At 39.3% G+C, this 26,435-nt stretch overlaps 1 protein-coding gene across 1 annotated transcript; it reads right to left on the bottom strand.

Moving 5' to 3' along the window:
* Positions 1-24,795: 24,795 nt before the first annotated feature.
* On the bottom strand, positions 24,796-25,308 carry LOC146004206 (uncharacterized). The gene has a single exon (XM_083142875.1). The coding sequence runs from the start codon at positions 25,306-25,308 to the stop codon at positions 24,796-24,798; it is 513 nt and encodes a 170-aa protein (XP_082999001.1).
* Positions 25,309-26,435: the final 1,127 nt, after the last annotated feature.

The following is a 26,435-nucleotide window of genomic DNA, read 5'->3' as shown; positions in this document are numbered from 1 at the left end:
AGAGGACCGAGAGGTGTGGAGTGTAGAGGAGCGAGTCGTGCGAGTTTCCATTTAACCGCTACACCCCCTGCAACCCTTCCCCTATACGACTAACAAAGAAGGGAAAAGGGACGGCCTCCACCGCCTCTCACGAACACCGACAGAGGCGAGTATTCACCCACGCCTCCTGTACGCCATCACACCACCCCGATACCGAGACCAGGATCCCCAAGGAGCCCATTCAGACAGGGTTCGTTAAAGGGTGGAAGTATGGAGTTTTCACCAACGACTGCTTTTTCAGCCAAGGAATATAGAAGTATATTAGGAAGAGCATTCCGAGACACGGAGCTCTCCCATTGGCCAGAAGCCGCAACGAGCTCTGACGTGACCAAGGGGATCTGTCAAGGGGCGGGGCTCGCGTAGCAATGGAATCTTACGGGAAATATTTTCATTTTTAATTGTCCATATCGTGGTTCTGTTAACCATTTGAGGCAGAATAATAAGCAAAACGCAAGGAATAAGACCTAGGCAATAATATGAAGAAGTTACAGCACGCAATTACAATAAATGGCGTTATACAAATCAAACAAAAAGTAATCACGACTATCCTCTTATATCGCCCCTACATTGAAATCTGAAGTTGCGTATGGGTAAATAAATACAATTTTACGTATTAAATATTTCGCTACCACACCAATACTTATTATCCTTCATACCTTCAAATTTTCACAGATGTTTGTTATTAATAATTTGTTCATTATAATTTATATATCTAGTATACATAGGATGTCGCTGTTGTTATATGACGTCGCTTCTCTACGTATTTAGGGTAACCGCAACAATAAAAACGAAAGATGAAATGATAAATTTGATGGAGCGTAGGCTAGATGAGTGTGGCAATCACTGGCGTACGCAGGGGGGGCTTAAGGGGCTGCAGCCCGCCGAAATTCTTAGAAAATCAAAAAATCAAATGAAGACAGTCATGAAGTAAAAAAAAAACTTTAAAATGACCCCCAATAACTATTTTTGTGTTTGAATAACTTTTAAAACGAAGGATTAAAATGGTAATTGGAGCTCGTATCTAATGAAAATAGAACAGCGACAACGGGATATCAGCGAAATTGATTTTCGGCGATACATTCTATGAACCAATCTTATTCTGTTCAGTAAAGGTGAGATTCATGGCACTGAACCCGCGTACAATTTGAATTGAATTAACATAATCCTTGAGTGAGGTGGAAATGGGTTTTGGATTTTTTTTTTTTTTGTATATGTGAAAATCTTTAACTAGTGATGCACACATGCTTTCGCTTACATTAAAGTTTACACTATGGTAAAATTGCAGAAATATTCTACCTAAACTGCTTTGTGTTTAAAAAACCGTAACATCAAAATATGTTTTTTAGAACTTAATAAATAAATAATAAATAGATAAAATGCAATGTCGTGGGAAAGCGTAATCCCTTAATAAATTGAAGGAAACTCGTGCCAGCTCGATGGCGAATCGGGTCAACCACGTGTTCGACTTTGAATCCCATCACTGAAGTTCCCGACTTGGAGTCACGTCGTGGGCATTGATGTTGTTTGTGTCTGCCCTTTCATCAATTTCATGTGATCAACACTCATCGCCGCGATTAACCAAAAGTGGTAAAAAAAGCGACGTCAAATAACAAATACATGAACAATAGGCCTGGCCTACGTCTTGGTTTAGCAATGTGATTTGTTAATCACTATACGGTGGAGGCCGATGCGGAAATAAATATCAGTAAGAATAAAAATTCATTACAACTTACCCTTCCTCGAGACCTATGATTTTGAAGACGATGCTACCCACTGTTGTCTTTTTCTCGCTGCACTTGCTTCCATGGACTTGAGTTTCATTAGTTTATTCAAATGTCGAATTCTAATAAAAGTTCTTGTTCTGACATATAGGGAAATAATATTTTCGTTAACTTCAGGAAATTTTGACTGAAGTACTGTGTTTAGAGTGTTCATAACTTTATGTTGCTTGGAAACATTTGACCCATGGAAGGATGCAAACACAATCTCAAACCGAATAACTTTTTCCATATCCGAACCACTACGTGCCCCCACCGGATACCGAACCGGAATCCCTCGATTATAAGGCGATGACGCCACCACTACGCCATCGGGGAGGCCCTCAAAATAGAAATAGATGTGGTGCCAGATTCCTTAAAGCCCCAATTGGTACACTCTGCAACAGCACAAGAATGTTTACCTTTGGCACGCTTATTCATTGTACAGACACCGAATAAACGTAATACGACCTAAAATTACTCGCTTTAATATTCAAGACAAACAGCACAAGCACTTCTGTAAACGAATACCTTATCACTACAACTGGACCCACAGATTACTGGACCTGCAGATTTTTCTGACATCTGGGAGAAATCTGTGCCTCGAAGTTGGCTTATAACGAACAATGAAAGCCATGTCGCTTTCGGAAACAGGAAGAAATTACTTTCCATTTGAATGTTCCCAACTGCAGGTATGAACCCCCTCGGTGTACGTCAAATCGCCTATCGTATATCCCTTACCTGGAGGAATGGCTAGCGTAACGCTCTATGAACTCAGAAGCGAACCCTGGTTGAGGCATGGTTGAGTATCATTGTGTGTCTTATCTATTTCATCTTTCATTTTCATTTCATTGCCCTACTTTGCTCTATATGTCAAAAAGCGACGTGAAATAATAAAACAGATTGATTGAATTGGCGTTTTAAGTCCAGTTTATGTACATTGAGGCTAATTGTACCTACAGTTTAAAGTGGGATCCGAACCACAACGTGCTTCCACCGGGAACCGAACCCGGGATCCCTCGATTATAAGGCGATGACGCCAACACAATGCCATTCGGGAGGCCCTCAAAATAGAAATAGATGAGAACGTTAATTGGTTCAATAACGATCTCGCTATCCAGCGAAGGTTTAAGGCTCGAGTCCCGCCTGGACATTGTGTCCCTTTGCGGGTGTCCATCTATTTCATCTATTCATTACTCATCCTCGCCTTCCAATTAGGAAAAAGTTACAGGAAAGCAACCCAAAAATAATAAAAAAAAAATATTTGCCTCGTAATGACGCAATTTGACAAGGACGACCGCAAGATTTTTTCACAGGAGAGGCAGCAGTGCTCAAAGAGGGAAAGGTTTTGGAATGCTATCTCTCTAGTTAATAAAATCCTCTTAAAGAAAATTCCCCCACTAGGATAAATTGCATAGACATCCTCCACCCACTGCATTTTGTCTATGATTTTGCAATATACTCGTACTTATTATGTTATGCAGCAGTAACTTCAATTAATTCTTGTCAACAATAAGCTCCCCTGCAAAGAAGTTGCTGAAATTCTACTGCTGGAAATTTTTAAAATACTATACTACCTGAATATATGTACAATATATTGACATAATTTGATGCATGTTTCTTCCGTATCAAAAAAAAACAAAAAAACTACGTGTTAAATAAAAATTAAATAAGAAGGATACTGTTATAGACATTCGTATTATTGAAACTGATGGCAATATTTGCATTCATACGGCTTAGACGTTTATTATTGCGTAACTGTAACTTCATAATAATAATAGTTTTATTCACACGCACACAACACCGAAGTTTTGGAGCTTCCCGTGGATGCAACTCGACAGGACTCATACCACTGCATTTTACATACTAGTGACTAGCGAGGCTCTGGCGTCTGGACTCGTGGCCATTATAATCCTTGGTGGGGCTCGTATTGTGTTGTCCTTACATGTTTATGATTGTCCCTTCATCCGCCTCATCTTATCACGATTCATCCTCATCTTCGCGATTAGCCAGATGTAGCAGATAAACGAAATAATAATAAATCAATATGTGTCATTCATTTAGAGACGAATTTCTACTGGGTTGATCGCTACTATGAGGATAAATGATGAACTAATGAGTGGAGAATGAGACAAACATTGCTATATGCCTTACTATGGTTCAAACTGGGGCCTCTGGCTTCCTAAAGCGTTATGCTGTCATGGAGACCCGTTATATACATGTAGAGGGACTTACTTAATCCTTTCCGTTCAATCTTACTCTCTCGATCCTGTTGCAGTTATGTCCACGCTATAATTAATTAAGTTAGTAAACTATTTGCATGAAAATATGCGCACGAGACTCTACCCCCACCCCACTCAAGCACACACAGGCATTTCAAATTGTTTCACTTTACGATTTTTCGGGTGTTCTCTATTGTGCTCGTCTCAAGATGAGCCTCTCATCTAATAATTTTTTAACTTCATTGCTGTGTCTCGTAATCAAGGGGTCCCGGGGTCGATACCCGGAGAAGGCACATAGTGGTTCGGATTCCACTTTAACATGTAGGTCCAGTCCCGACTAGCCTTACTGTGCATAAAGTGGACTTAAAACACCAAATCAAACAATCAACCAACCAACCAACTTTATTGCTGCGTGTAGAAGTGTAGACAAATAGTGTTAAAGAACCAAAGACATTGATTCCCTTTTTGCTGAATTCAGCATGAATTTGTTAGTTTGCCATCCTCAGTTAACTTGAGAAGGTACGGGAAAGCAGTGAAGAAGAACTACATGTTATAAACATTGCTTCCCAAGAGTTATAATCGCCTCCATGAGGCGATAAACTTGTATGATTTTACATGTTATTAAGCGGCCCGCAGCTGAGGGATCCCCTTTTTGACGTCACTCTAGCAGAAGACCTTCACGTGCCGCCGTAGCGCGGGAAGCCGGAATAGCACCCCCTGTTTTTCAGCAACCCGCTGGTGCCTACGCCCCTCCTGGCCTGGGTTACATCCCCCACGGACCATTCACACCTCTGCAGTGCTAGTTCTCCCCCTCTGAAACCCTCCCCCTTCCCCAACCCATGAGTCAACCCTTAAGAAATGAACCCCAGTGTTTCATCTGGCCCTGACACTGGCCTTTTATCGAGGGAGGGGTTTCTTAGGCAACTAACATTTTTTTTTGTGGAACCTGAAACAAATAATAAAATCTATTTTAGTCTTTTATGAGATTGAAAAACAATGTATATTAGCTAGTTCTTTATTTTGTTAATAATAATCACTTCAAGAGCTATAGCTCGTGGCTTGCGTATCCGTACACTACAGAATATACATTGATTGCGTTGTCCGTCTTCCTGTTGAGGAACGTTGGAGCTGCAGTCGTCATTGACACGCACGCATGCTACTGACCTCCCGATGAACACAGCTAACAAGTAACGTTTACGATAAACATGTCTTACCTTGTATCCTCTATTAATTCGTCACTAGAAAAAACTATCAGCAAACTACAGTATAAATGTATTTAATCTGCCTTTAAAAACGGAACTTTCATAAATAAATTATTAAAATTTTATGAAAATCCTCACTCATGCGCAAACTATGTTTGAAAGATTTTCTGTTCATAACTAGAACGAGATATTGACTTACATTTTTATACACGAAGAAGTTCGTGTCGAATAGGTGGAGAAAGCTTTACGGATTTAGATCACACCACCCAAGTTGCCGGGTTCGAGTCCGGGTATGGGAATGGGTGATATTCTTCACCAGTTTAATCTAATCATCACTCGTCCTCATCGCAGCGATTAGCCAAAAGTGGCAGAAATGCGACACTAATTAGCAAAAATGCAAAGCAAAGCAAGATGTTCCCAAATATTCATCTCACGTTCCAGATATAAATGACGCATCTTTCCCAACGTACAGGCAGCACTTCTACTCATATACAGCATGTTCGACATAAAACCTTTACGCACCGGATGTATCGTACAGTACAGGCACCCTGTACAGGTATGTGGGACACCCTGTACTAGCTAAAGCAAGCCTGGTCAACCCGCCGTAAGTGTGGAAGAGCGGAGCGAGCGGCGGTAGTGTAGCGTTGTAAGAGGAACGAAGAGAAGGGGACGAGCTAGGCAAGAGACTCCGTCGGTCGCGTCCGTGCAGTAGGAAACCCTTCGTCGTTTTTATTCGTTGGTAACAGTACACCTTGGCATTCTACTTTATGGTAGAAAAACAGGAGATGGTTTCGTGCGGTTTCTTCCGCACTATTTTTCTCTCTCTCAACAAAAGGTGCTTCCCCACTCCTGCTCTACCGTCTACTGGCCTCGAGGTGCAGGAGTTAAGCTCACGCTGCATGGAGCGCTCATTTGTCTCCACAAGAACAAGCGAGTTGCTCAAGCCTCAGTTTAAGCATTGGAAAGAGACGGTCAGTGGCGTGCTCAGGGTTTGAATGACCACTTGGGAGATCTGCTTCATTTAGCAGCCACTATTATATTTTACAACATTTCATTACCTATTTGTTGTATGAACGTTGGGTCAAAGAGAGATTATAACCACCATCAACCCCGCCTCCCTCCCCAGCCACTCCTCTGAAACTAATAATCTAATGGGGCTTCCTCGATGGCGTAGTGGTAACGTCGTCGCCTTGTAGGGGTCCCGGGTGCGATACCAGCGTGAAACACATAGTCATTCGGATCCTACTTTAAACTGTAGGTCGAGTCTCGATTAGCCTATCTGTGCACAAAGTGGACTTAAGACAAAACTGAAATTAATCGAACAATAATCTGATTTAGCAAAGTGTGAAATGGTTGACGCTTAATGTTTTTCGTTAAGACCGTCCTGGATCTCTAGCCTGCGATATGGTATTCTATATTTTGAAGAAATGCAATGGTTCAGAATTTCTTCTAAAGCGCTCAGCACTCAAGCTGATATTTCAGTAGCTTAATCCCTGCTGTATATACATATATCTGTGAGTGATAGAAAATAAACTCACTGTGCCACGATATTATCGCATGTATCTAGACAACAACGCAACCAAACCACACTAAGATGCTCTGAACGGAATTCTAAACCGGTGTTTCTACATGTTTTAGTTTTTGAGGACAAGTTAAGGTCTTCCCCCGTGCATGCATGTAAAGAACATGAACAGAGAAAATTCTATCTTTTTGTCATTGACAGGTATTTTTTTTCTGTTCTCTTTCTCCCCAAAACAATGTGACATTATTTACTATAATAAATCAATCAATTGACTATTAACTTACATTAGAAAAGTGTACGCCCCTCACCTCTTACAAAAGAGCATTAGCTGCAGCATCATTTCCTGAAACTTAACATTATCCGTATCCGCTTCCATCGTTTCACACACTTTTTAAACAGTTTTCATCTCCTTAAAATGGTACCCAAGAGCAAAGATGAATTAACTTAGAGTACCACAATATAGTAGAATAGGTTAGTTAACCCTGTTTTCAATCCTTTTGGAACAGAAGATAATGTTTGTGTTGAGTTATTAGCAAATAGGTTCTTTTTCTAGCAGCACCTTGAGTCTTTCAAATTATTTTAGGGGGTACAAGGGGTGCAACTCAGGTCCTGCGACACCGTCTAATGACGTAGTAAAGAAGAAGTTTTTCACTTATAAATTGCTAAATATTTTCTCATTTCTGAAAACTATGTCGCATGAAGTTGTGTAATGTAAATTTTGGAAATCACAAAAAAGCATTTATTTTACTCCCTTAATGGAGTTCGAATGCCTAAAATATATAAGAAATATGAATTTTCAGATTTTGATTTGAGAGATCTGAAAGATGGAACTCTATTAACTAACAAGTCTCCAGGCACAATATTATATTTTATGATGAAACGCGTTTTAGAAAACGTGAAAGATCTGAACCTACAGATTTATCTAAATAGAGTGATTCAGCTGATATTATCTGTGGAGATATAGACTTGTATTGTATTACATTTGTTAGAGTTGGTTACTCTACACGAATATTGTCTTTCAATTGTTTACTTTCATTATTTAAATAATATAAATATCATCACAAAGGAAAACCTGTGCTGAAACGGTAACGAATAATCAAACTATAATGTTAATATTTCATCTTCATATACTTAACAGTTTCTGTGAAAAAGGAACATAAAATTTCGACAATGGATCTTATATCGTCCAGATAGGCAATTGAAACACCCCTTAAGGCACCCTGAAATAACTTGATCTGCGCAAGCCTATGATGTTTACACAAAGATATTGAACATGTTCATACTAACCATGCTGTAAAATGAACAATTTTAGTAATTATAACAATGAGACTAAAGCAGTGGCAAGCTGAAAACTAATGCGAAACCGAGTCCTTCCTGTGGTGTGCTTAATAGCATCTGTGATGTTATCAAAGAGCGACAGACAGATCATGGAATAAGTGGTACTCACCTGCCCTGTGTGAGTTTTCTGCTCCCAGGAAGCAGCACTTGTAGTCTGACTGTCGTTGTCGTCCCTGTGTCGCTCTGTTGCCTCTGAAAGGGACAAAGTAAGACGCAAATGAACCAAGTGCTATTTATGCTATTGTAATGCTATTTATTCTAAGCTGAACCTAAATGCTACCAGTCAATAGCCCTTCTGGTTCGCTACACTTTTTGACACAAGTGTATCCCAAGTGTAGTGCAAGAAGACGATAAGCTGTGTTCAAGTTCAGTAGAATCAACAAATGCCTGTCTGCTGCTTTCATCGTTCATTTGACCACACACCACACTGTACACCGCTCCAGAACGTAGTGCAAACGGTGGAGACACTAAATACACTACGTGACACAAAATCAACACAAAGCAAATGATTCGATGTTACCCTTTGTAATCACCTAGACGCGTGAGTGCAAACAGAGTCAAAAAAATGCAGCGAATAGACTGGAATAATTAAGCCAGCAGCCTTACGTATTCAGACTGTCATGAACTAGGTAGAACACACACACACGCTCTTACTAAAACGGACTAAAAAATCTAAATGTTTTTTGTACACAAGCAATCCATGAGTAATAATCACACGCCCCCCTGTTATGTCTGAAATTAATATGCCTTTGCTGATGTCTGGAGCGAATCGAGAGCCTCTTAATGGTAAGTCTTGATTTTACAAACGTCTGACTTGTCTGGTTCCCGCCTTGCTGCCACACCTAGATCTCTCTCGTCCATAAATAATATGGTCTTTATTTTAATTACTAGACCACCATTTTTGCTGTGGAGGTCATCTTGCATCCTATGTAAGCGAGCATTCTTTTTGTGAGTGTCTCTGCATCAATTTCATCATATCATCATATCATGACTCATCTTCGCGATTAACAAAAAGTGGCAGAGAAGCGAAGTAAAATAAACCCAACCAATCTATTAAAGTATTTGTCTGTCTTGAAAGTTTACCTGCTACTAACAGGCACTCGTCTTGGCAGGTGCTGTTACTGGCTTCTTTGCCGTCATAGCCTGACTAGGAAGTTGAACTTATCTCCATCATCCAGTACACGTGGCTCGTTGAAGGTGTCGTAGCCTGAGAAACAAAATGCAAGTTTCTGTACAAATCAAATAATTTGATTTCTTTGCAATAATAATAGCTACCTAAAATGTACAAAATGCTACGATGCCAGAGGTCCCGGTTTCGAATCCCAGGGGCATAGGTGTTCCTTGCGAGGATACCTTCATTAATTTCATTGTACCATCACTCATCCTCATCTTCGCGATTAGCCAAAAGTGGCAGAGAAGCGAAGTAAAATAAGCCAAATCAATCAATCAAGTCAAATCGAAAAATAACATTTTTTATGTACACTTGGATTACTATTTTAATCAAGTAATATTTGTTTTTTTTTTATCCAGATTTATCAGTTTGCACGCATTATCTCTTCTCTCTCTCTATATAAAAATGGATGTGTGTGTGTGTGTGGGTGTGTATATTTGTTTGTTCCGGCATAACTCTCGAACGCCTGGAGCGATTTCAACCAAACTTGGTACGCGTATCACTTGTAACCTGGCAATACTGGCACCCCTAGGGCTGGGGTGTGAAGGGGTGACATGTAAAAATAATCGAGAACCACCGATATTAAATTCCGCACATCCGTGACTCTATGCAATCATCACAACGATAGTGTTTCTCTGGTTGTCTAACATTCAGGCTGTGTTGCGAATGGAATCCATAGTTTTCGTGACAGTCCCAATGTGGTTCAACTCCAAGTTCATCACCTATCGGCATGGGGGTTGAGAGGGGGTGAAAAAAGAAATGTCACAAATGACCTAGATTAGTGTCGAATCCATACTTTTCGGAGTCGCTAAGCTAATTGGTGACATTCACGATCACATTTAAAATTAGTTACATTTTACATTATAGTTAGAATTCATTATTTTCCTGTCTAATACAAGATTGGGATAAATAAATACCCGGGCAACGCCGGGTAATCAGCTAGTATCAAATACAAATGCCAGTGTTATAGTGGTTAGGGCATGGTGAAATATAACTAGGTGTCCTAGGTGCAGATCCCATTTTCTGTGTTTGTTTCTGACATAAACCAATTATACATCTTTTTCATGGATCTGTATAGTCGCCGCAGTGTTCACTCTTAATATTTCGAGTGTAAAGCTTATCAAAAATGTATTTCTTTATGCTCAAAAAAGGTTAGTTGCAACTGCAAATTAGAAATCGAACCCTTTCACTGGGTCTTTACCAGGAATCGAATCCGAGATTCCTTGATTACAAAGTGACATGTTTTACTATTGCGTTATACCTTATTGTTGTATTTGAAATATTTACACATAGACCAAAAAATGTCATTTTAAATATGCGTGACTGAGAATTATAAAAAAGGAGGCCAATGAAAGATTTTGCAAGAATACATGTTAAGAAGTGTTATTATAGAATTCAGTTTATACGTCCTAACAGACTATCATTTGTTAGAAATTTCTGTTTGGCAAATATGTCAACAACTTTATAATAGTAATCTTAAATTCAATACCATCCTCAATTGTTTTAAATACTGTAGTGTGTACAGTAATATAAAATCTGACTTGAAAGTTAAAGCAATATGGAGAAGGACAAATTACAAATACTGCAATGATTTTTGTCAATCTGTGTAAAAGGAGTTTCTTACACTACAAGAATCATAATTCTCACAAGAAACTAAAATTTTAGAACTGGTAAAGATGGTCCGTTGTAATTTCGGTTAATGCACACTAACCTATTTAATGAGTAATGGAATTAATTATTCTGTTTCTGCAGACGAATTTACCACTCACCTCCTTATGATAACAAAATAACATTCCTGATGATAATGAAATTTTGAAATCTTAACATTTTGTGAGAGAGCAAATGCTCAAAGCGGGGTGAGGGACATGTAGGGGATACTATCCCCTCAGTTAAGAATATTTTCGTAATGCATTCCCCAGTTAGGATAATTTGCATGGTCATCCCAATCAATCAAACAACGCATGACAACCTTATATAGATTAATTACCAACGATTTTATGTACAATTTTGAATAGTGAACTTTTTACCCGTCTAGTGTATAAAATGTTATGTCTTCGTACATGACTTGATCAAGAATTTCATTTTGAGTGTATGAAATTTCATTCTACTCATAGGCCTCGAAAGTTGATGACTTAAAAATGATAAAAACAACCTAAAATTAATTTCACTCTTTAAATGATTGCTTCGTTTTTTCAAAGCAAAGAAGCAAAGAGGAAAAAGAAATTAAGTGCCAGTGAAGTTTTTTTTATTTTTACTTCAAGGTTTTCCTGTTTAAGTCATTCGCCTTCTTTCCGAGTGGGTCTTGCACGATACAGTAGTCGGTCAGCATCTGAAAATACAGTTGTGTTTCACGTACATAAGAATATATTTTCTTTTATATTGTGACAAACCCAAGATTAAAGCGATTGTAGTGGCCGGTGAGGGAACCTCAAAGTAGGCTTCACACAGAGTATTTTAAGTGTTGGAGTAAAAATAAATGCACCACAATTAATTATTTTAATACATTGCCAAACTTTCAGTTAAAAATAATATTGTACATTTTCATTGACCTTCTGGCCAACTTGCTAGACCATGTCAGGAAATTTAATTACATAAATTATGCTAGCAAATGCGTTAAAAATTCACGAAACAACAGGGCTGGATAAAGATAAACTTCAAAAATGAAGAAAAATGCAATAAAGGCGGCCAAAAAAATACTGAAAAATGACCTGAAAGCTAAAAAGGCCGAGAAATGCAAAAGAATGCAAAATAAGAAGAGTGTTTTCGTGTTCTAACTTATGGGAAACGGACTGATATCATGTTTACAACTGTTTACAAGGCTCAGAAAGAAGATGATTTCTCATCAACTTCAGAGTCCTACTGATCACAAATAAGTTGATGCCCGTGGAGTTGCGAATTGTTAAGATTTGAACGACAGAACAATGCACATGGATATTATACTAGTATATTACATTATTGTTCTACTTACCATTCTGTTTAGTTGATTACATTTTGGCTTTGCTGCAAGTAGCCCGAAAGCCAATTGTCTCATTGTTTTTTTTATTACATTACATCACATCTTGCCCTTCATTTACTTTTGGCTTTTTTATCAGATAAGTTCTATAGCAACACACCATTATTATTGGCTAGTATATTGTTGCACCCCAATAATGTAATTTCATTCTAATATTTATTATTGAATTTGATTTTGAAGTTCACATCATACACGTATTGACTAATCGGGACTGGACCTACAGTTTAAAGTGGAATTCGTTTTATTCGTTTGGTTTAATTTACCTCGCTTTTCTGTCACTTTGGCTAATCTCGAAGATCAGTTTCTTCAAATCATCCCTCTTTCTCATGGTCGTATAAGTCAAAATTGGCAGAACGAAAAAAAATACAATTATTTGTGATTGTTTTCGTTACTGTATTTCGGAGGATATCAAAAGACTTCTGGGGAGAATAACACCAGACGCAAGCATTTCCTGTAACGTTAAGCATAATGCTTCCAAATATCTTATTGCAGATAGTACTTTACACGGAAGCATTCCATTCGTTTAGCTTTTGCGATTACAATGTATAATATATACAGCAAGAAAGGCACGTCGAGTTACACCATCTATGGTGAGCGCACGATGTTCACATTTGAAACAACTAAAATATTCTTCCATACGTGTACTGTATACGTTATAAAGTATATATTTAAGCAGCACCATTGTTTTGTACCTAATACCGTTTTATAGGAAACGTTATTCCTCTCGGTTGAATAGTTATCGGCTTTTAAAAATTGGAAGTGATATGTTGTTTACATGTCACTCGGCTGCCATTACATCTGCACTAGTGCCCTTCTGATTGTTTTATGCTACGAAAAATGCTACACTGCAGTTTGTGATTTCAGGTGAGGTACAGGGTGATCATCAATTTCATTTAACAATGAGAATATATTTATATTATAAATTCTGTAGGATAGAACGCTTAATGTTATGTTCTTTGGACAATTCACACTGAGATTTTGATTTTTGGTGGGAATTTGCCAACTCTTCTCCAAGACGGTCTTCGTTAGCTTCCGTTCTAACTGTTTGTGGCCTGCCTGATTTTCTAATGTCTGAAACACTTCCGGTTGCACCAGAGAACTTTTTGATTCTTGACATAGTGTCACGTTTAGGTGCTGGAGGTCCATATTCCTGCAACATTCGTCGACACGTTATTGATAATGGAAAATAAACGTACACATTTGAAAACACTAGCTCAAATAATACAAAATTTACAATGTGACAAAGATGTCCCCTTATTTCGTGGCCACCCTGTATTGCATTATTGGAGTGAACATGAAGAGACTCGTGGTAGACCCAGAGGAGAGAGCAATGGAAGAAGAAAACAGAATAATCAATCAGAGTACAGAAATCTTGAGAAATGAAAGAGTTGGTTAGTGTTTTCTTTATCTACAAAGAGAGTACAGTAAGGACAAGTTTTACCTTCCAGTAATCATACGGGGTGTCCAGAAAGTCACATTTGTACATAAACCGATAGAGGCATGAAATGAACACTGGCCATTTACTTTGTCTATGTACATAGTTTTTAAACATTAAACAAGGAAATCATGATCTATATGAACGTTAAGGATGTAGAAAAAGTGTCAAATAGTTTTTGTACGAAGCAAAAACAAACATGGATAAAATACAGCTATGGATACGACGCCAGGGGTCCCGGGTTCGAAACTCCTGCTTAGGCTTGGGGTGTCTGTGAGTGTTCCTTCATTAATGCAAGTAAAATTAACCAAATCAATCAAAAAAGAGGGCTGTGGACGTGTGGAGTCACTTTCACTTGTCAATGTGGGTCGATAATATCTGTGGGTATTCATTGAATGTATTAAGTGTTTATACACTCTATACATTACATACGTACCATGACTACCATGCGAGGGACCCGGGTTCGATAGCCGGCGGGGGAGAACCGGGACTTTTTCAACCTGTTCAAGCGGCTCCGGCGCCCACCCAGCGTCGTATAAAGTGGGTACCTGGAGGAAACTCTGGGCGGTATAGGCGGCCAGGTGCGTGGTGCTGATCACATCACCCTAGCTCCGCCGAGATCAAGAAAGTGTGGGGCCCATACGCCTTCATGGCGTGGTGCAAAGCACAGGGGAGCACTTTACTTTTTTTTACAGAAGATTTACGGGTTGAATTATGACATTCATAAAAAGTGTATTTTTAAAAAAAAAAAATACGAGGTGTACTGGCAACATTGGTCGTATCAGACTGTAGTACCAATGCCTAACTGAAATAAAAGAGTCTAAATTTATCGTACAAAAAATAACCTCCTTATGTATATACCTACCTATTCTTTTTTCTTGTTTAATGTTTCATAAATATCTACATATACAAAGTAAATACCCAGTGTAAGATTCATGTCTCCATTTCGGTTTGTTCAAAAGTTACGCAAATCCAAAATCTCGGTTGCGTGATATTCTGGAAACCCTGTATATTCTCTTTGAAGGGCTCTGGATACATGAACATGGTAAGTGACGTTGTGGTCATTATTGAGTTACATCATTTGTAACCTTTCCGCAGGGGTCGCGTATTCGATACCTGGTAGGCCTCCCCGATGGTGCAGTGGTAGCGTCGTCACCTTATCAAGGGGTTCCGGGTTCGATAACCGGTGGAGGCACAAAGTGGTTCGGATTACACTTTAAACTGTAGGTCCAGCCCCGATTAGCCATACTGTGCATAAAATGGACTTAAAACTTCACACCATCACACAAAATCGATACGTGATGGGAGGCACATAGTGGTTCGGGTATCAATTTAAACTATAGGTCCAGTCCCCATTTACCTTACTGTGCATAAAGTGGACTTAAAACACAAACTCAACCAACCAATCAACCCACTTTAAACTGTAGGTCCAGTCCCGATTAGTCTATCTGTGCGAAAAGTGGGCTTAAAACGTCAGTTCAAATTCGTGAGCCCTTCTTGTAAAGTGTACTTCTTACATTAAATGATTTTGTTCAATAATGTCATAAAAGGATTAGTTTTGAGTTGAATTAAAATGTGCAAATGGGTATTTGGAGGCCAGATAATGTAGCTATTTTTTTAAAAAAAAATCCTAGTTTTTCTTTTAAAATGCTAATTTCTTGCTAGGCTGTATTCAAATTGATCAGTTTGTAGGTATTTCGGTCAGTTGAACCAGTAATTTGAACCCTTTGCCGAGTTTCCACTCCAGAATACACTGATATATTTATGTGCGTTAGACGCATATGAGTTTTTACAGTAGTAAGTCAAAATTCGCCAACCCTATTAAGATCGCACATAGCTCCAAGTTCAGTTGAAAGGTGGCTCGCAATAAATAAAATAAATATAAATATAATATAAATAAATAAAATGTCCTTGCACTAGAACTAGTGGACTCTTCCTCCGATGAATTTTCAGGAGAAGTTGGGTTATCTTTGTCTGTCTCCCTCCCCTCTCCCCTTCTCATCTTTGCTGTGTTTGAAGGGGGGGAGAAGAAGACGTGAAACAAGGGTCTATCCTAGCGGAAGCCTTCATTATAGGTATTCAACAGGTGAAATAACGTCATTTTGTTATAAATTACGGAGGCTAAAATGTTCGTCCTCGGTACAGGTTTTTCAACACTGAGGAACCTTCAGTGTTGCTAGCTTAGCTTCGAGAAGAAATGCAACGGCTGTTGTATATAAAATGATGCCAGATATCTTCATGACGGATAATGCAATGCAAGTGGTAACAACCAAGAAGCCTCTGTATAATTTGATGTACCACCGTTATACACATAACAGGGCGTTTTACTCTCTCTCTCGCCTCCTGATTTTCGCTTACAAAGATCAAACTAATGGTCATAATGTAATGAAATTTGCTACGGACGTACCTTGCTGTATGAGAAACATGGTGTGGAATATAAATGTTTATGGCAACCGGAGTCTGGTTCTACAGTCTCGTTTACGCTTTCCAGATATCACTTTTAACTTCGTAACTAAACGAATCTTTTTCCAATTCATATAAAAACACCAATAGCATAATTCTTCTCTTTCAGTGTTCTTCGATTTTTGCTGAATATGTTTCCATTTAAAAATTGCCATGACAGGGTCTCTATCAAAATAACATCCAAAATTCTTGACCTTTTGTCTTAGCCTTCTTCTTAGGTAAAGTTGGAAATGCAAAAGCCCTAACAAAAGACCAGTTAAGATTAAATATGAAGTTGTATTTTAGAAGAGAATTAGACTTGCTTTATCCATGATTTATTGCATCCTGGACTGCATTTGGCAAACTATAGCGAGGCTCTGCTGTCTAGACTCGCATCCAATATAATCTTACGTATTTGTGATTGTCCCTTAACCATCTTATCTTACCACCTTTCATTCTCATCTTTTCGATTAGCCAAGGGGACAGAAAAGTGAAGTAAAATGAACTAAATCAGTCAATCAGTCATTGTGATGATAAAATTTATTGACCACAAGTATTAATTTCTGAACTTTTTTATTGACATCTTGACCTACTAGTTGATTCCTTTCCTTTTTCTTGACTTTCGTGACTTCCTTGACTGGTAGAGGAAATCATAGATATGACATCGTGCGTGCATTGCAACCTTCCAACTGGTAACTAATGTTAACGGTAGCTACTTGAAGAAGTAACAACGTGCTTGTTCCTGACAAGGGTGACCGTATAGGTTCGATTCTTCTCCGAGGGAGAATTTTTTGCAGCAGTGTAGCGTCGGACGTAAAGTTTATCCACTCTGCTTGTAAATTAATGTTAATCTCTGTATTTCACGAGGTGAAAAGGAAGACAATTGAATACCTTTAATCTTCTGATAAGTATTTCATCAACGAAGAAATGTGCAGATCCAACATCTCTCGAAGCGTGGATCAGATTAATTTTAATTAGAGTGTTCTAATAAACTTTCTTGTTATACTTCGTACTTCCTAACGGTCTCTATTCGACCCCAAAAAAATTGAGAGCGTGGGATTTGAACCCGCAACCTCTTATGTTTAACGGAAACTAATGGACGATAAAGGTACCAGCATCTTTCCAACTGCTTCATAATACGTTACTAGAAAAAATATGCCTTAGAAACATGTTGAAATTTGTGCAACATCCACCTGCCTGTGTTCCATGTAATTGTTTTACACAGGTCGTGGAAAATCTAATTTTAGAGAATTGTTTGAATTGTGCAGTGCATTCTAAATCAAGTGTCTTCTAAACTCGTCAAATATTTACCTATTTCTGCTAAATCGTGTTAGTGATTTCCTCCAGGTGGAGCAAGACCCTATTCAATGTTTCAAACCTTACATTAATTTATCTGTTTTCACATTGATTACGCAGAATCGTAGAAGCTCTTGAAGATTCTTAATCGAATTTAGTATTTCCGTTTTATTGTGTATTTTATTAGCGGTTTATAATTTGTAAATTATTGGAGACTATTGGAAACTTTTCACCACAGCATTTTTCGTCTAGTTGTGGGGAAACTTTTCAGCACAGAATTTTTCGGCTAGTTGTGGGGAAACTTTTCACCACAGCATTTTTCGGCTAGTTGTGCGACTCGTCTGACAGTTGGATACTCTCAGCTGGCGCTGAAGTGCAGTGTTGCTAAGTTTACGAATTCTGGACTTCGAGAATTGTCGGGTCAAAGAAGTTGCGAAGTGTACTTAACAATACCATACTCAAGGAAGGCTAAGGTAAGTTAAGGTTCCTCGTGCCATGAAGGCACATTTAGGTGATGTGGGGGTATTGACCCACACATCCTCGATCCCAGCCATATTTCAGGTGAAGTGATCGGCACCACGATCTTGCCGCCTTTACCCTCCAGGGTTTCTCCCAGGTACCCATTGATTTGAGGCTGGGTGAGCGCCAGAGCCGCTTTAAAACGGCCGGTCCACACGCTACGTCTTCAAGTACGTCTTTCTTGAGCAGTTCAAGACTGTACAGGGAAGACGTTGCAGTTAAGGTGAGTCCACACGCTACTTCTTGCTGTGCATTTCTTCCTACTCAGTTCCGCTCAGTCCATCATGGAGGAAGTGCTACTCTGGTCAATTTTCGCAGTTTGTCTTCCAAGAACAAGGCAAAGTAAACGCCTTAAGAGCACGAATCGTTCAAGAAGGTCCAGACACTGGTTACTGAAAGGACACGTGAGGTTACTTCGTGAATTGCGTGGTGAGAAACATTGTGCTTATTTACTTAATCACCTATGTCCTGTTATAAATATGCGAATAAATAAACCTTCATTGTAAACGTATAATATTATATTAGCACTACCTAAAAGACTTTTGCAATAGTTCACTAAGATTAGTTTTCCTAATTCCGTAGAATACTTTACAATGTTCAAAAATCTCAAGTTAACATAACACGCCGATGCAAATGTGCAGCGTCTGCATTCCTCAGAGGTGACAGAGATCGCGACCGACAAGGAGCAATGTCCGTGTTAAGAATGATGTTGCATTGTCTTTCCGTCTCCACAATATCCTAAGGGCCGTGCGTTTTGTTTTTTACATCGAGTTCGTATCGAAATGCCAAAAATAAAAAAACATATAGACAAAAATAAACATGACATCCTATCATGCCTGTCTCAGTACCCGGAGTCATATCAACGAAAATCAAGCATGATATCATATTGTAGATTTAACTATTCTAGAATGGTAGAATGGGTGCATTCGTAACGGAGGTGCCCACTTTGAGCAAGACGTGTAATGTTCTTTAATTATAATGTTCATTGATTCCATTCACATAAAGTATTATTTCTTGTACACAAATGTGAATGTTAGCAACATTTGTACCTTGTTGGATAGCAGATGACACAAGGAAGTAATTTCAGTAATTTGTACGCTTCGTGTCATACCATTTTTGTTATTAATACGTTACCAAGTAAACTAAGAGTGCATTTTTTTATCATCACTTGTAAGTTTAGACCCACCCGTTACGTACATGTGATTGTTATTTGGGAAAAACTTTTTTTTTCAACAAACCACTTATTTGTTAGCTATCAGAAAACGCTGAAATAATTTCCATACAATGAGCAGTTTTTTCTCAATTCATCTTTTTATGTGGAAAATTGTCATTTAAAAAAACCAATAGAAATTCGATTATCTCGAAAACTACTAATTTTGGGACGGCGTATCATGTGGTCAAATTTATTGCAAATTTTCTCTACTTTAACCCCTTTCAGGGAATACATCTAATTACCAGTCACCCTGTATATAGATGACAAAATTACGTTAATATATTATATATAATGAAAAGAAGAGGGGAAAGTATGTAATTATCATTTCCCTGCATTACCTTCCCCTATTGCAATAATGTATTTGTAAGTACAGAGAATACGAGCATATTAACATTACGTGAGGAATGAAAATAATATTTTGTGCAAATTGTTAAAGAATATTATTATACAAGATACATACATTGAACACTGAAAAGTATGTTAGACGATCCTAAACGTACAACACAGATTTCACTTGTGTAAGGCAATTGAACACAATGAATAGTTAATTACAAAAAGTGCATAGAGCTCTATAAGAATAGACTCGCGTACTTTCGACGTGGCCTTTGGCCACGTCTTGTACGCTCGCATGCGTGACCTTCGACCACGTTGTGGGAGCAATCATGTTTTAGATGGGGTTCCACAATCATCTTAATGATTTTGAAAATGTCTGCATGTTGTATTGGATGATGGGGAACATGTGTATATGTTGGCTAATTTGATAAGTTTATAAAGTAACTTTGTGTGTATATGGCCTCTAATAAGGTACAAATATTCAAAAGAGTATTGTCTAATTTCTTAATAATAAACTGAGTAAGTAATAACCGTTTCAAGATAATTAGTTGGGTGTTTTCGCATAAACGAATTCAATAGCGACACTAAATTGAAAATGCAATATTTACGTCTTTTGTCTTTCCACATTTTTGAACGTATTTGGATAATATATGTTTTCCGCCATTCCCCCCAAATTCCTACCTTGCCTCTGTAATAAATTCTGATGCTCGCATTTTGAAATTCATAATTCGCGTACTTTCGACGTGGCCTGTGGCCACGTCTCGTGCGCTCGCCGACGTGGTTCGCTTATTTGGAAAGTTTTGAACGTAAATTTATGTGTGTATGCGCTGTAATATGTACAAATAATCAAAATATTATTGGTTTCTTTCTTTATAATAAGCTGGGTAAGTAATAACAGTTTCAGGATAGTTAGTTAGATGTTTTATGTAAACGAATTCAATAGCGACACTAAATTGGAAAAGTAACATTTTACTTCTGTAGTCAGTTTTACATTTTTAAACATAATTGAAATAAAGAAATGTTTTCCTTCATTCTTCGCAAATTTCTCTCTCTCCTCTGCAATGAATTCTGATGCTCACATTTTAAAATTCGAAAACTCTAATACTGTGCACAAAGTGGACTTAAAACACCAAATCAATCAATCAATCAATCAATCGAAAACTCTAGCATAATTCCCTTACAGTAGCATTCGGGGTGAAAATAAACTTTCTTTAAGTTCCCTAGCAACGTCCGTTTCCACGGTGAACAACAATCACGGCAAGCTCTAAGGAATTGCATGTCATTATACCCCCTAAACATTTAGTTGAAACAAGCACGATGCAGATATTTACGCATTGAGTATAACAATATATACGTAATTGTATCTGGGCTGAAACTTCTTATTATGTAGATGTCACCCTTGTTTCAGGCACCTTTTCAAAACCAGGAGTTGATTCATCTGTGTGTTACTTATCTGTGAGAAATATAATGTAGCTGGACAATTAAGAATTGAAGGAAACAATGTGTGCAAAAGAAATGCCCGTGGCAACGGTTGCTAAGGACGTGAGAAAAGGGCATTTTCACCCTTAAGGAAGGGTCGATTGAGCGATTTTTTAATTTTCTCGACCTTTTGGGACGATTTCATGGGGGGTCGTAATCGGGCATTTTTCGCCTCCGGGGCTTCCTTCACGGAGAACATTTATTTATGTCAGTGAGTCAGTGAGTGAGTGGTGGGATTGGGGCTATATATATATTTTGGATAAATATGTTAGTTGCGGTTAAATTATAATTTTAAATTCTAATCTCAGTCACTAGCTCAATTCGCTGGGAGTTCACTGGCTTCCAGCGGTAATTCATTTATTTGTTTTTGATTTGATCAAATAAGCTTCCATAATTCAATTTTAAATCTCCAGAAGGGAAGCTCCCAGGATGTCAGTTTCTTTGTTTTAGAAACTTTGTTTAATGTTTATTCATTAGCATTGTTTGGTCCTCCCCGGAGATGGAGCCGAGACTTAATAATGCTTGTTCCTCCTATCGCCGTCCCACCCGTCTCATGTAGTCCGTGTGTCGCTCCAGTGGAGACAATTTAGTAGCGACGCATCCTCCGGCAGCTCCTCTTTGTGTTTCTCCTGTTTGGGCAGGGACTCGGGAGGAAGGGGGCAGCGATTCTTCTCCTCGGGTTCCTTCTTGATGCTTCGGCGGGGGCTGGGCGGGGCAGGGGGCAAAGGTCGCTGGCGATTGTCTCTCATTGATGGACATTCACAAACACCCATGCCCAGGTCGGGATTCGAACCTGGGACCTCTGGCGTCATAGCGCGATGTGATAATCACTCCGCCACAGGCATTAAGATAGGCTAATCCGGGCTGGACCTATAATTTAAAGTGGATTCGAACCACTGTTTAATGTGCCCCTACCACGAGATTGAACTCGGGGCCCCTTGATTATATGGCGACAGAGTTACCATGGCGTCATCGGATACTTCATCGGTTCAATAAAATCAACATTCAATCTTATCGTTGCAATTAGCTTCGAAAGGCAGGAAAGGATTCATACTCTCGTAGTTTGTTGATCAATAAAAAATCCAAACAAATGAAAATACCTTAACATTGGCTTGTAAACATCATCATCCCCAGCGTCAGAACGAACCGATTGGTTTGTTCACTTGGCCAACTCTTTTCGGTAAACAGTCCTCATGGAATTGATTTTCCTTACTACTGTATGTATTCCTGTTCGCTGCAGCGTCAACCTCTTTGTGTTTTTGTATTAAGCTCTCATAGGTCTGATTCTTATTGTCCTGGTCACTGTAATTCTTTGATGTTAGTTGCTACTGTAATGACTGCCTACCGGTAGAAATAGGAAGCCACCACATCATGAAGGCAACAGTGCCTCCGGGAACCAGTTGGGCAACAATAAAACAAAAACAAAAGAATTAAATCCACGGCTAGCTATGCATACAACCTCAACTGGCTCCTTGTAACACACACATATGTAGGTGAAACTTAACATGAGCAGGTAAATCGAGATGCAAACACAACCATTATTATTTTGATAATTTTAATTTATATTATTTTAGCTAACTGAGGCATGAAACAAAACTGATCCAAGAATCAAGACCTATAAACATATTTATAAAATTTATACACACTGTCACGAACTAAATTAGCAATGAAGAGCTGAAATTATTTGGCCAATTACATAAAGCATGCAGTACGCGTACTACACTACAGTTTGCACATTACCTTGTCTGCCGATGCACATTGGGAAGAAAAATATATATATATAAGCGCGCACTGAGTTCATCGTTGGGGCCCAGTCTTCTGATGTGGTCCTGATTTCACGTTTGAAGAGATATGGATGGGGGGGGGGGGTAATAGATGAAATGATGGCGGTTCTTCAGTAGAGCAGCTACAACCACTGGCGGGTTCCTTGGTCGTCTCCGGTTCAGTCCATTTCAGCGCTTGATTACTGTATAAGCTGTTCGGCAGGCATCTTAACGTTGGACTCGCCGTACTTGACGGTGCTTCAACACTTTCCCGTTCACGCGTCCGAGCGTCAACAAATCAGCACTGCACACATACGTAGTTCGTACTTGGCGCTGCTTTAACACTTGCACGTTCACACGCCCGAGCGTCAATAGATCCGCACTGCTCTCATATGCGTACAAGGCAAAGAATCAAAGAACTTTTCGAGAGCGACCACTTTGCCTCCTTACTTCTTCACCGTTAAAACTTAGACTGTCTGTCCCAGGACTCTCCACACTCCTGGAAACACTATTTTGCACTATTGTGCTCCTCTGACCAATCAGGAGCTTGCACTTTCTTTTCCATTATGCACAACTGACGCACTATTGACAATGAACATGGAGGGTGTGTGACCTAGCAAGTTTACAGCGTTATATATATTTCACCCTTTTACTAAAGTGGACAGAAACATGCCTAGATTCGAAATTTATGAAGGTAAATAGTTCTCCTTTGAGCTTAATTCTGAAATTTACACGCAAGGGATGCTTTCGAAATGGTGACAGGCTGTAAATATTTGAGAGACTAATATATGGTCGCACAGATGGACAGAGAAAAGGCTTGACGTGAGAATGTCTGAAAATGTGGTGCGACTCGAATCGGAAGAGACCCCCCCCCAGAATGGAGGGTGTGGAGCCATCTAGCATGGAAGAAAATCACTAGATTTAGAAAGTTGAAAGAGGAAAAGACAAAGTGATACCTTTACATACTTATGCCGGTGAAATTTTGACATGCCTGGCAACACTGACGTCCAGGCGCGCATTTCGTTGGGGAGACCTAGCTCTATTGTTACATTTTTTTCAGCTTTCTAGACTGGCTGCTGCATTCTGTCCCTCGGCCGTGAAAGTCGCATGGTGGTAAATTCACATACTGTCACAGCACCATGCTGTTCGAAGGAGGTGGTCAAAAATAGGGGTGACGTCCATGAGAGTTCCCACGACCCACGCTAACTTTCCAAAATAAGAAAAAAATAAACAAAAAAAATAAACCTTGGGGTGGACGCTGGGAAAAGTCCATCACAGAACCCCCCCTTCGGATTAATCACGATGAAAATCTGAATAATCTGAATATTCGATATAATAAATTATTTGGGGCATGTGCCTGTTCAACCCCTCACAGTACGCCGAAAAAAATACAAAAAGTTTACTGGGATGAACCTACAAGATATAATATCCTTTTGAATAGATAATATACAGAAACAAAAATAAACTTATACATGTAACCATAAAAAAAAAATAGAAATACAAAAAGTTTAAACATTCAAAAATACGAAGAATAGACAAGTACATAAAAGAAAATAAAGATTCCCTTCTGGATCCGGAAGAGGTCTTTCCACTTTCTTTCCTTTCAAACTGTCCCTGGAAGGGTCGCAAACGACCTGTGGTCATTCATTCATTCGCCGGCGACCTTCAGCCAAGGATTCCTTCCTACAGCTGGTCGACCGTTTTCTTTGCGCTTGAGGAGTGGTCGGGTAGCTTTACTACAAGACCCCTCTTGTTCGCCGCACAGTCATAAATACTTGACACTTCTTCCTTTTTCCAATATTCCGAAAAAATATATATACATTTATAATCTTCGTATCCTCTTCCCTTTTCTTTTCAGCAATTGCTGGCGAATGCCTTTTTCATTATTATTTACAATTGACACTTTAAACATGATGCACATTACAATTACAAAAACACTAATGATGATAATAATAATAATAATAATGACAATAATAATAATACTAATAATACAATAGAGAAACACTAAAATCACTAAATTACATTTAAATTCCATCATCAGCCTCACTGTGCTATTCCAGTGTTGCAGTGTACCGGCGTAGGTTGGTGGTGTTGTAAACACCAATCTCCTTGTTGCTTCGTGGGTTGGACAAGAGGTATGAATTGGGCCCTACTTCCTTCACCACCACGAATGGGCCTTCAAAGAGATGCACAAATTTTCTGTAGATCCCTTTGTCTACATTTGAGGTCGCAAAGGACCTTTTTAGAACATAGTCTCCTTCGTTGAATGTTGTCAAGTGTCCTTTGTCGTGCTGTTTCTTTCTAGCAGCCGCAGCTTTTTCTAGATTTTCCCTGGCTCTCATTAGCTTTACCTCGCGACTGGAATCGTCGTTTAGTCGAGGGATATTGAATATTCTCCTTATTTCCTCCTCCGGGTTTCTGTTGAGAAATAGCTCGTAGGGAGCGTATCCCGTCGAACTGTGCACGGCCAGATTCATGCACTTTGCGATGTCCGGAATGTGTTGCGGCCACTCACGATGTTTGTCCTTTAAGCTAATGCGAAAAAGCCTCCCTATCTCCCTCATGGTTCTCTCCACAGGGTTAGCTCTAGGGTTCTTGGCACTAATGAATCGCACTTCGATTCCCCTCTCATTCAATTTCTGCTTCCATCTCTTCCCCGTAAACTGAGTCCCTTTGTCTGTAAGGAACGTCTTTGCATTCGGACAGAGTACCAAAAATCATTCACAATCTTATTTAGGACTGCGTTTGTTGTGGCTTTCTTCAACGGATAAACCATCACAAACTTGGAGAAGACGCACAGAAGTACCAGGCAGTACTGGAGACCGTATCTCGCCTTCGGTAGTGGACCGTAGAGATCAGCTGATATAATTTCGCCAACGTTACTTGCCACCACTGGGTGCATCGGTCCTTTCATTTCCTGGTTAGAATATTTCGTCCGCAGGCAGAGATCACATGCATTCACGTGCTTCTTGACGCTTGCTCTCATCTTCTTCCAAGTGAAGAATTCGGAGATTGCAACGTGAGTTTTCTGTTGTCCGTAGTGGCCTCTCTTGTGATAAAAATCCATTATGCCATCCGTTAGGCACTTCGGAATGCAAATCTTGAACACTCCGTTTTCCTTTTTGCACAAGATGTCATCTTTTATCACATAACGAGAATTTTTTTCTTTCTCTTCTTCTTGCTGTCCCTCTAGGGATCGAACTATTGGCCCTAGCACTTCGTCTTCTCGTTGCAGCTTCGGAAGGTCCTGCATCCTCCTTTTCAGATCCTCTGGAGGCCTGAAATGTATGGCCGCTATGACCTCACACGGTTCCTTTGTGCCACCGCTTTCCTCTATCTTCCCATTACTAGGATACCGAGATAGATGATCTGCGAGATTAGTGTTGCCCTTTATGTATTCAATAGTAAAGTTAAATGACTGAAGTAGCAGTAACCACCTGGCTATCTTCGGATTCGTGAGGCGGCACGTAAAGAGAAATTTCAGTGCTTTGTGATCTGTGCGAATCACAAATCGCGCTCCATTCAGGTACACCAAATTCTTTTGTATGCCGTACAAAATGGCGGTGAGCTCCTTCTCCGTGATGCTGTACATCTTCTCACAGTCGTTTAACACTCTACTGTGGCACGTTATAACTCGTACGTCACCTTCTTTAAGCTGGTACAGTATCGCACAGATAGCTTTGTCACTCGC

Source organism: Lepisma saccharinum, chromosome 21 (assembly GCF_977018435.1).
Source record: "Lepisma saccharinum chromosome 21, izLepSacc3.1, whole genome shotgun sequence".
Classification (NCBI taxonomy): domain Eukaryota; kingdom Metazoa; phylum Arthropoda; class Insecta; order Zygentoma; family Lepismatidae; genus Lepisma; species Lepisma saccharinum.
The sequence above is the reverse complement of the archived record's forward strand: the minus strand, read 5'-3'. Positions and strand labels throughout refer to the sequence as shown.

Bases quoted from the DNA above. Each gene is read 5' to 3' on its own strand.
- LOC146004206 (XM_083142875.1), bottom strand. From the start codon at position 25,308: ATGAGGGAGATAGGGAGGCTTTTTCGCATTAGCTTAAAGGACAAACAT.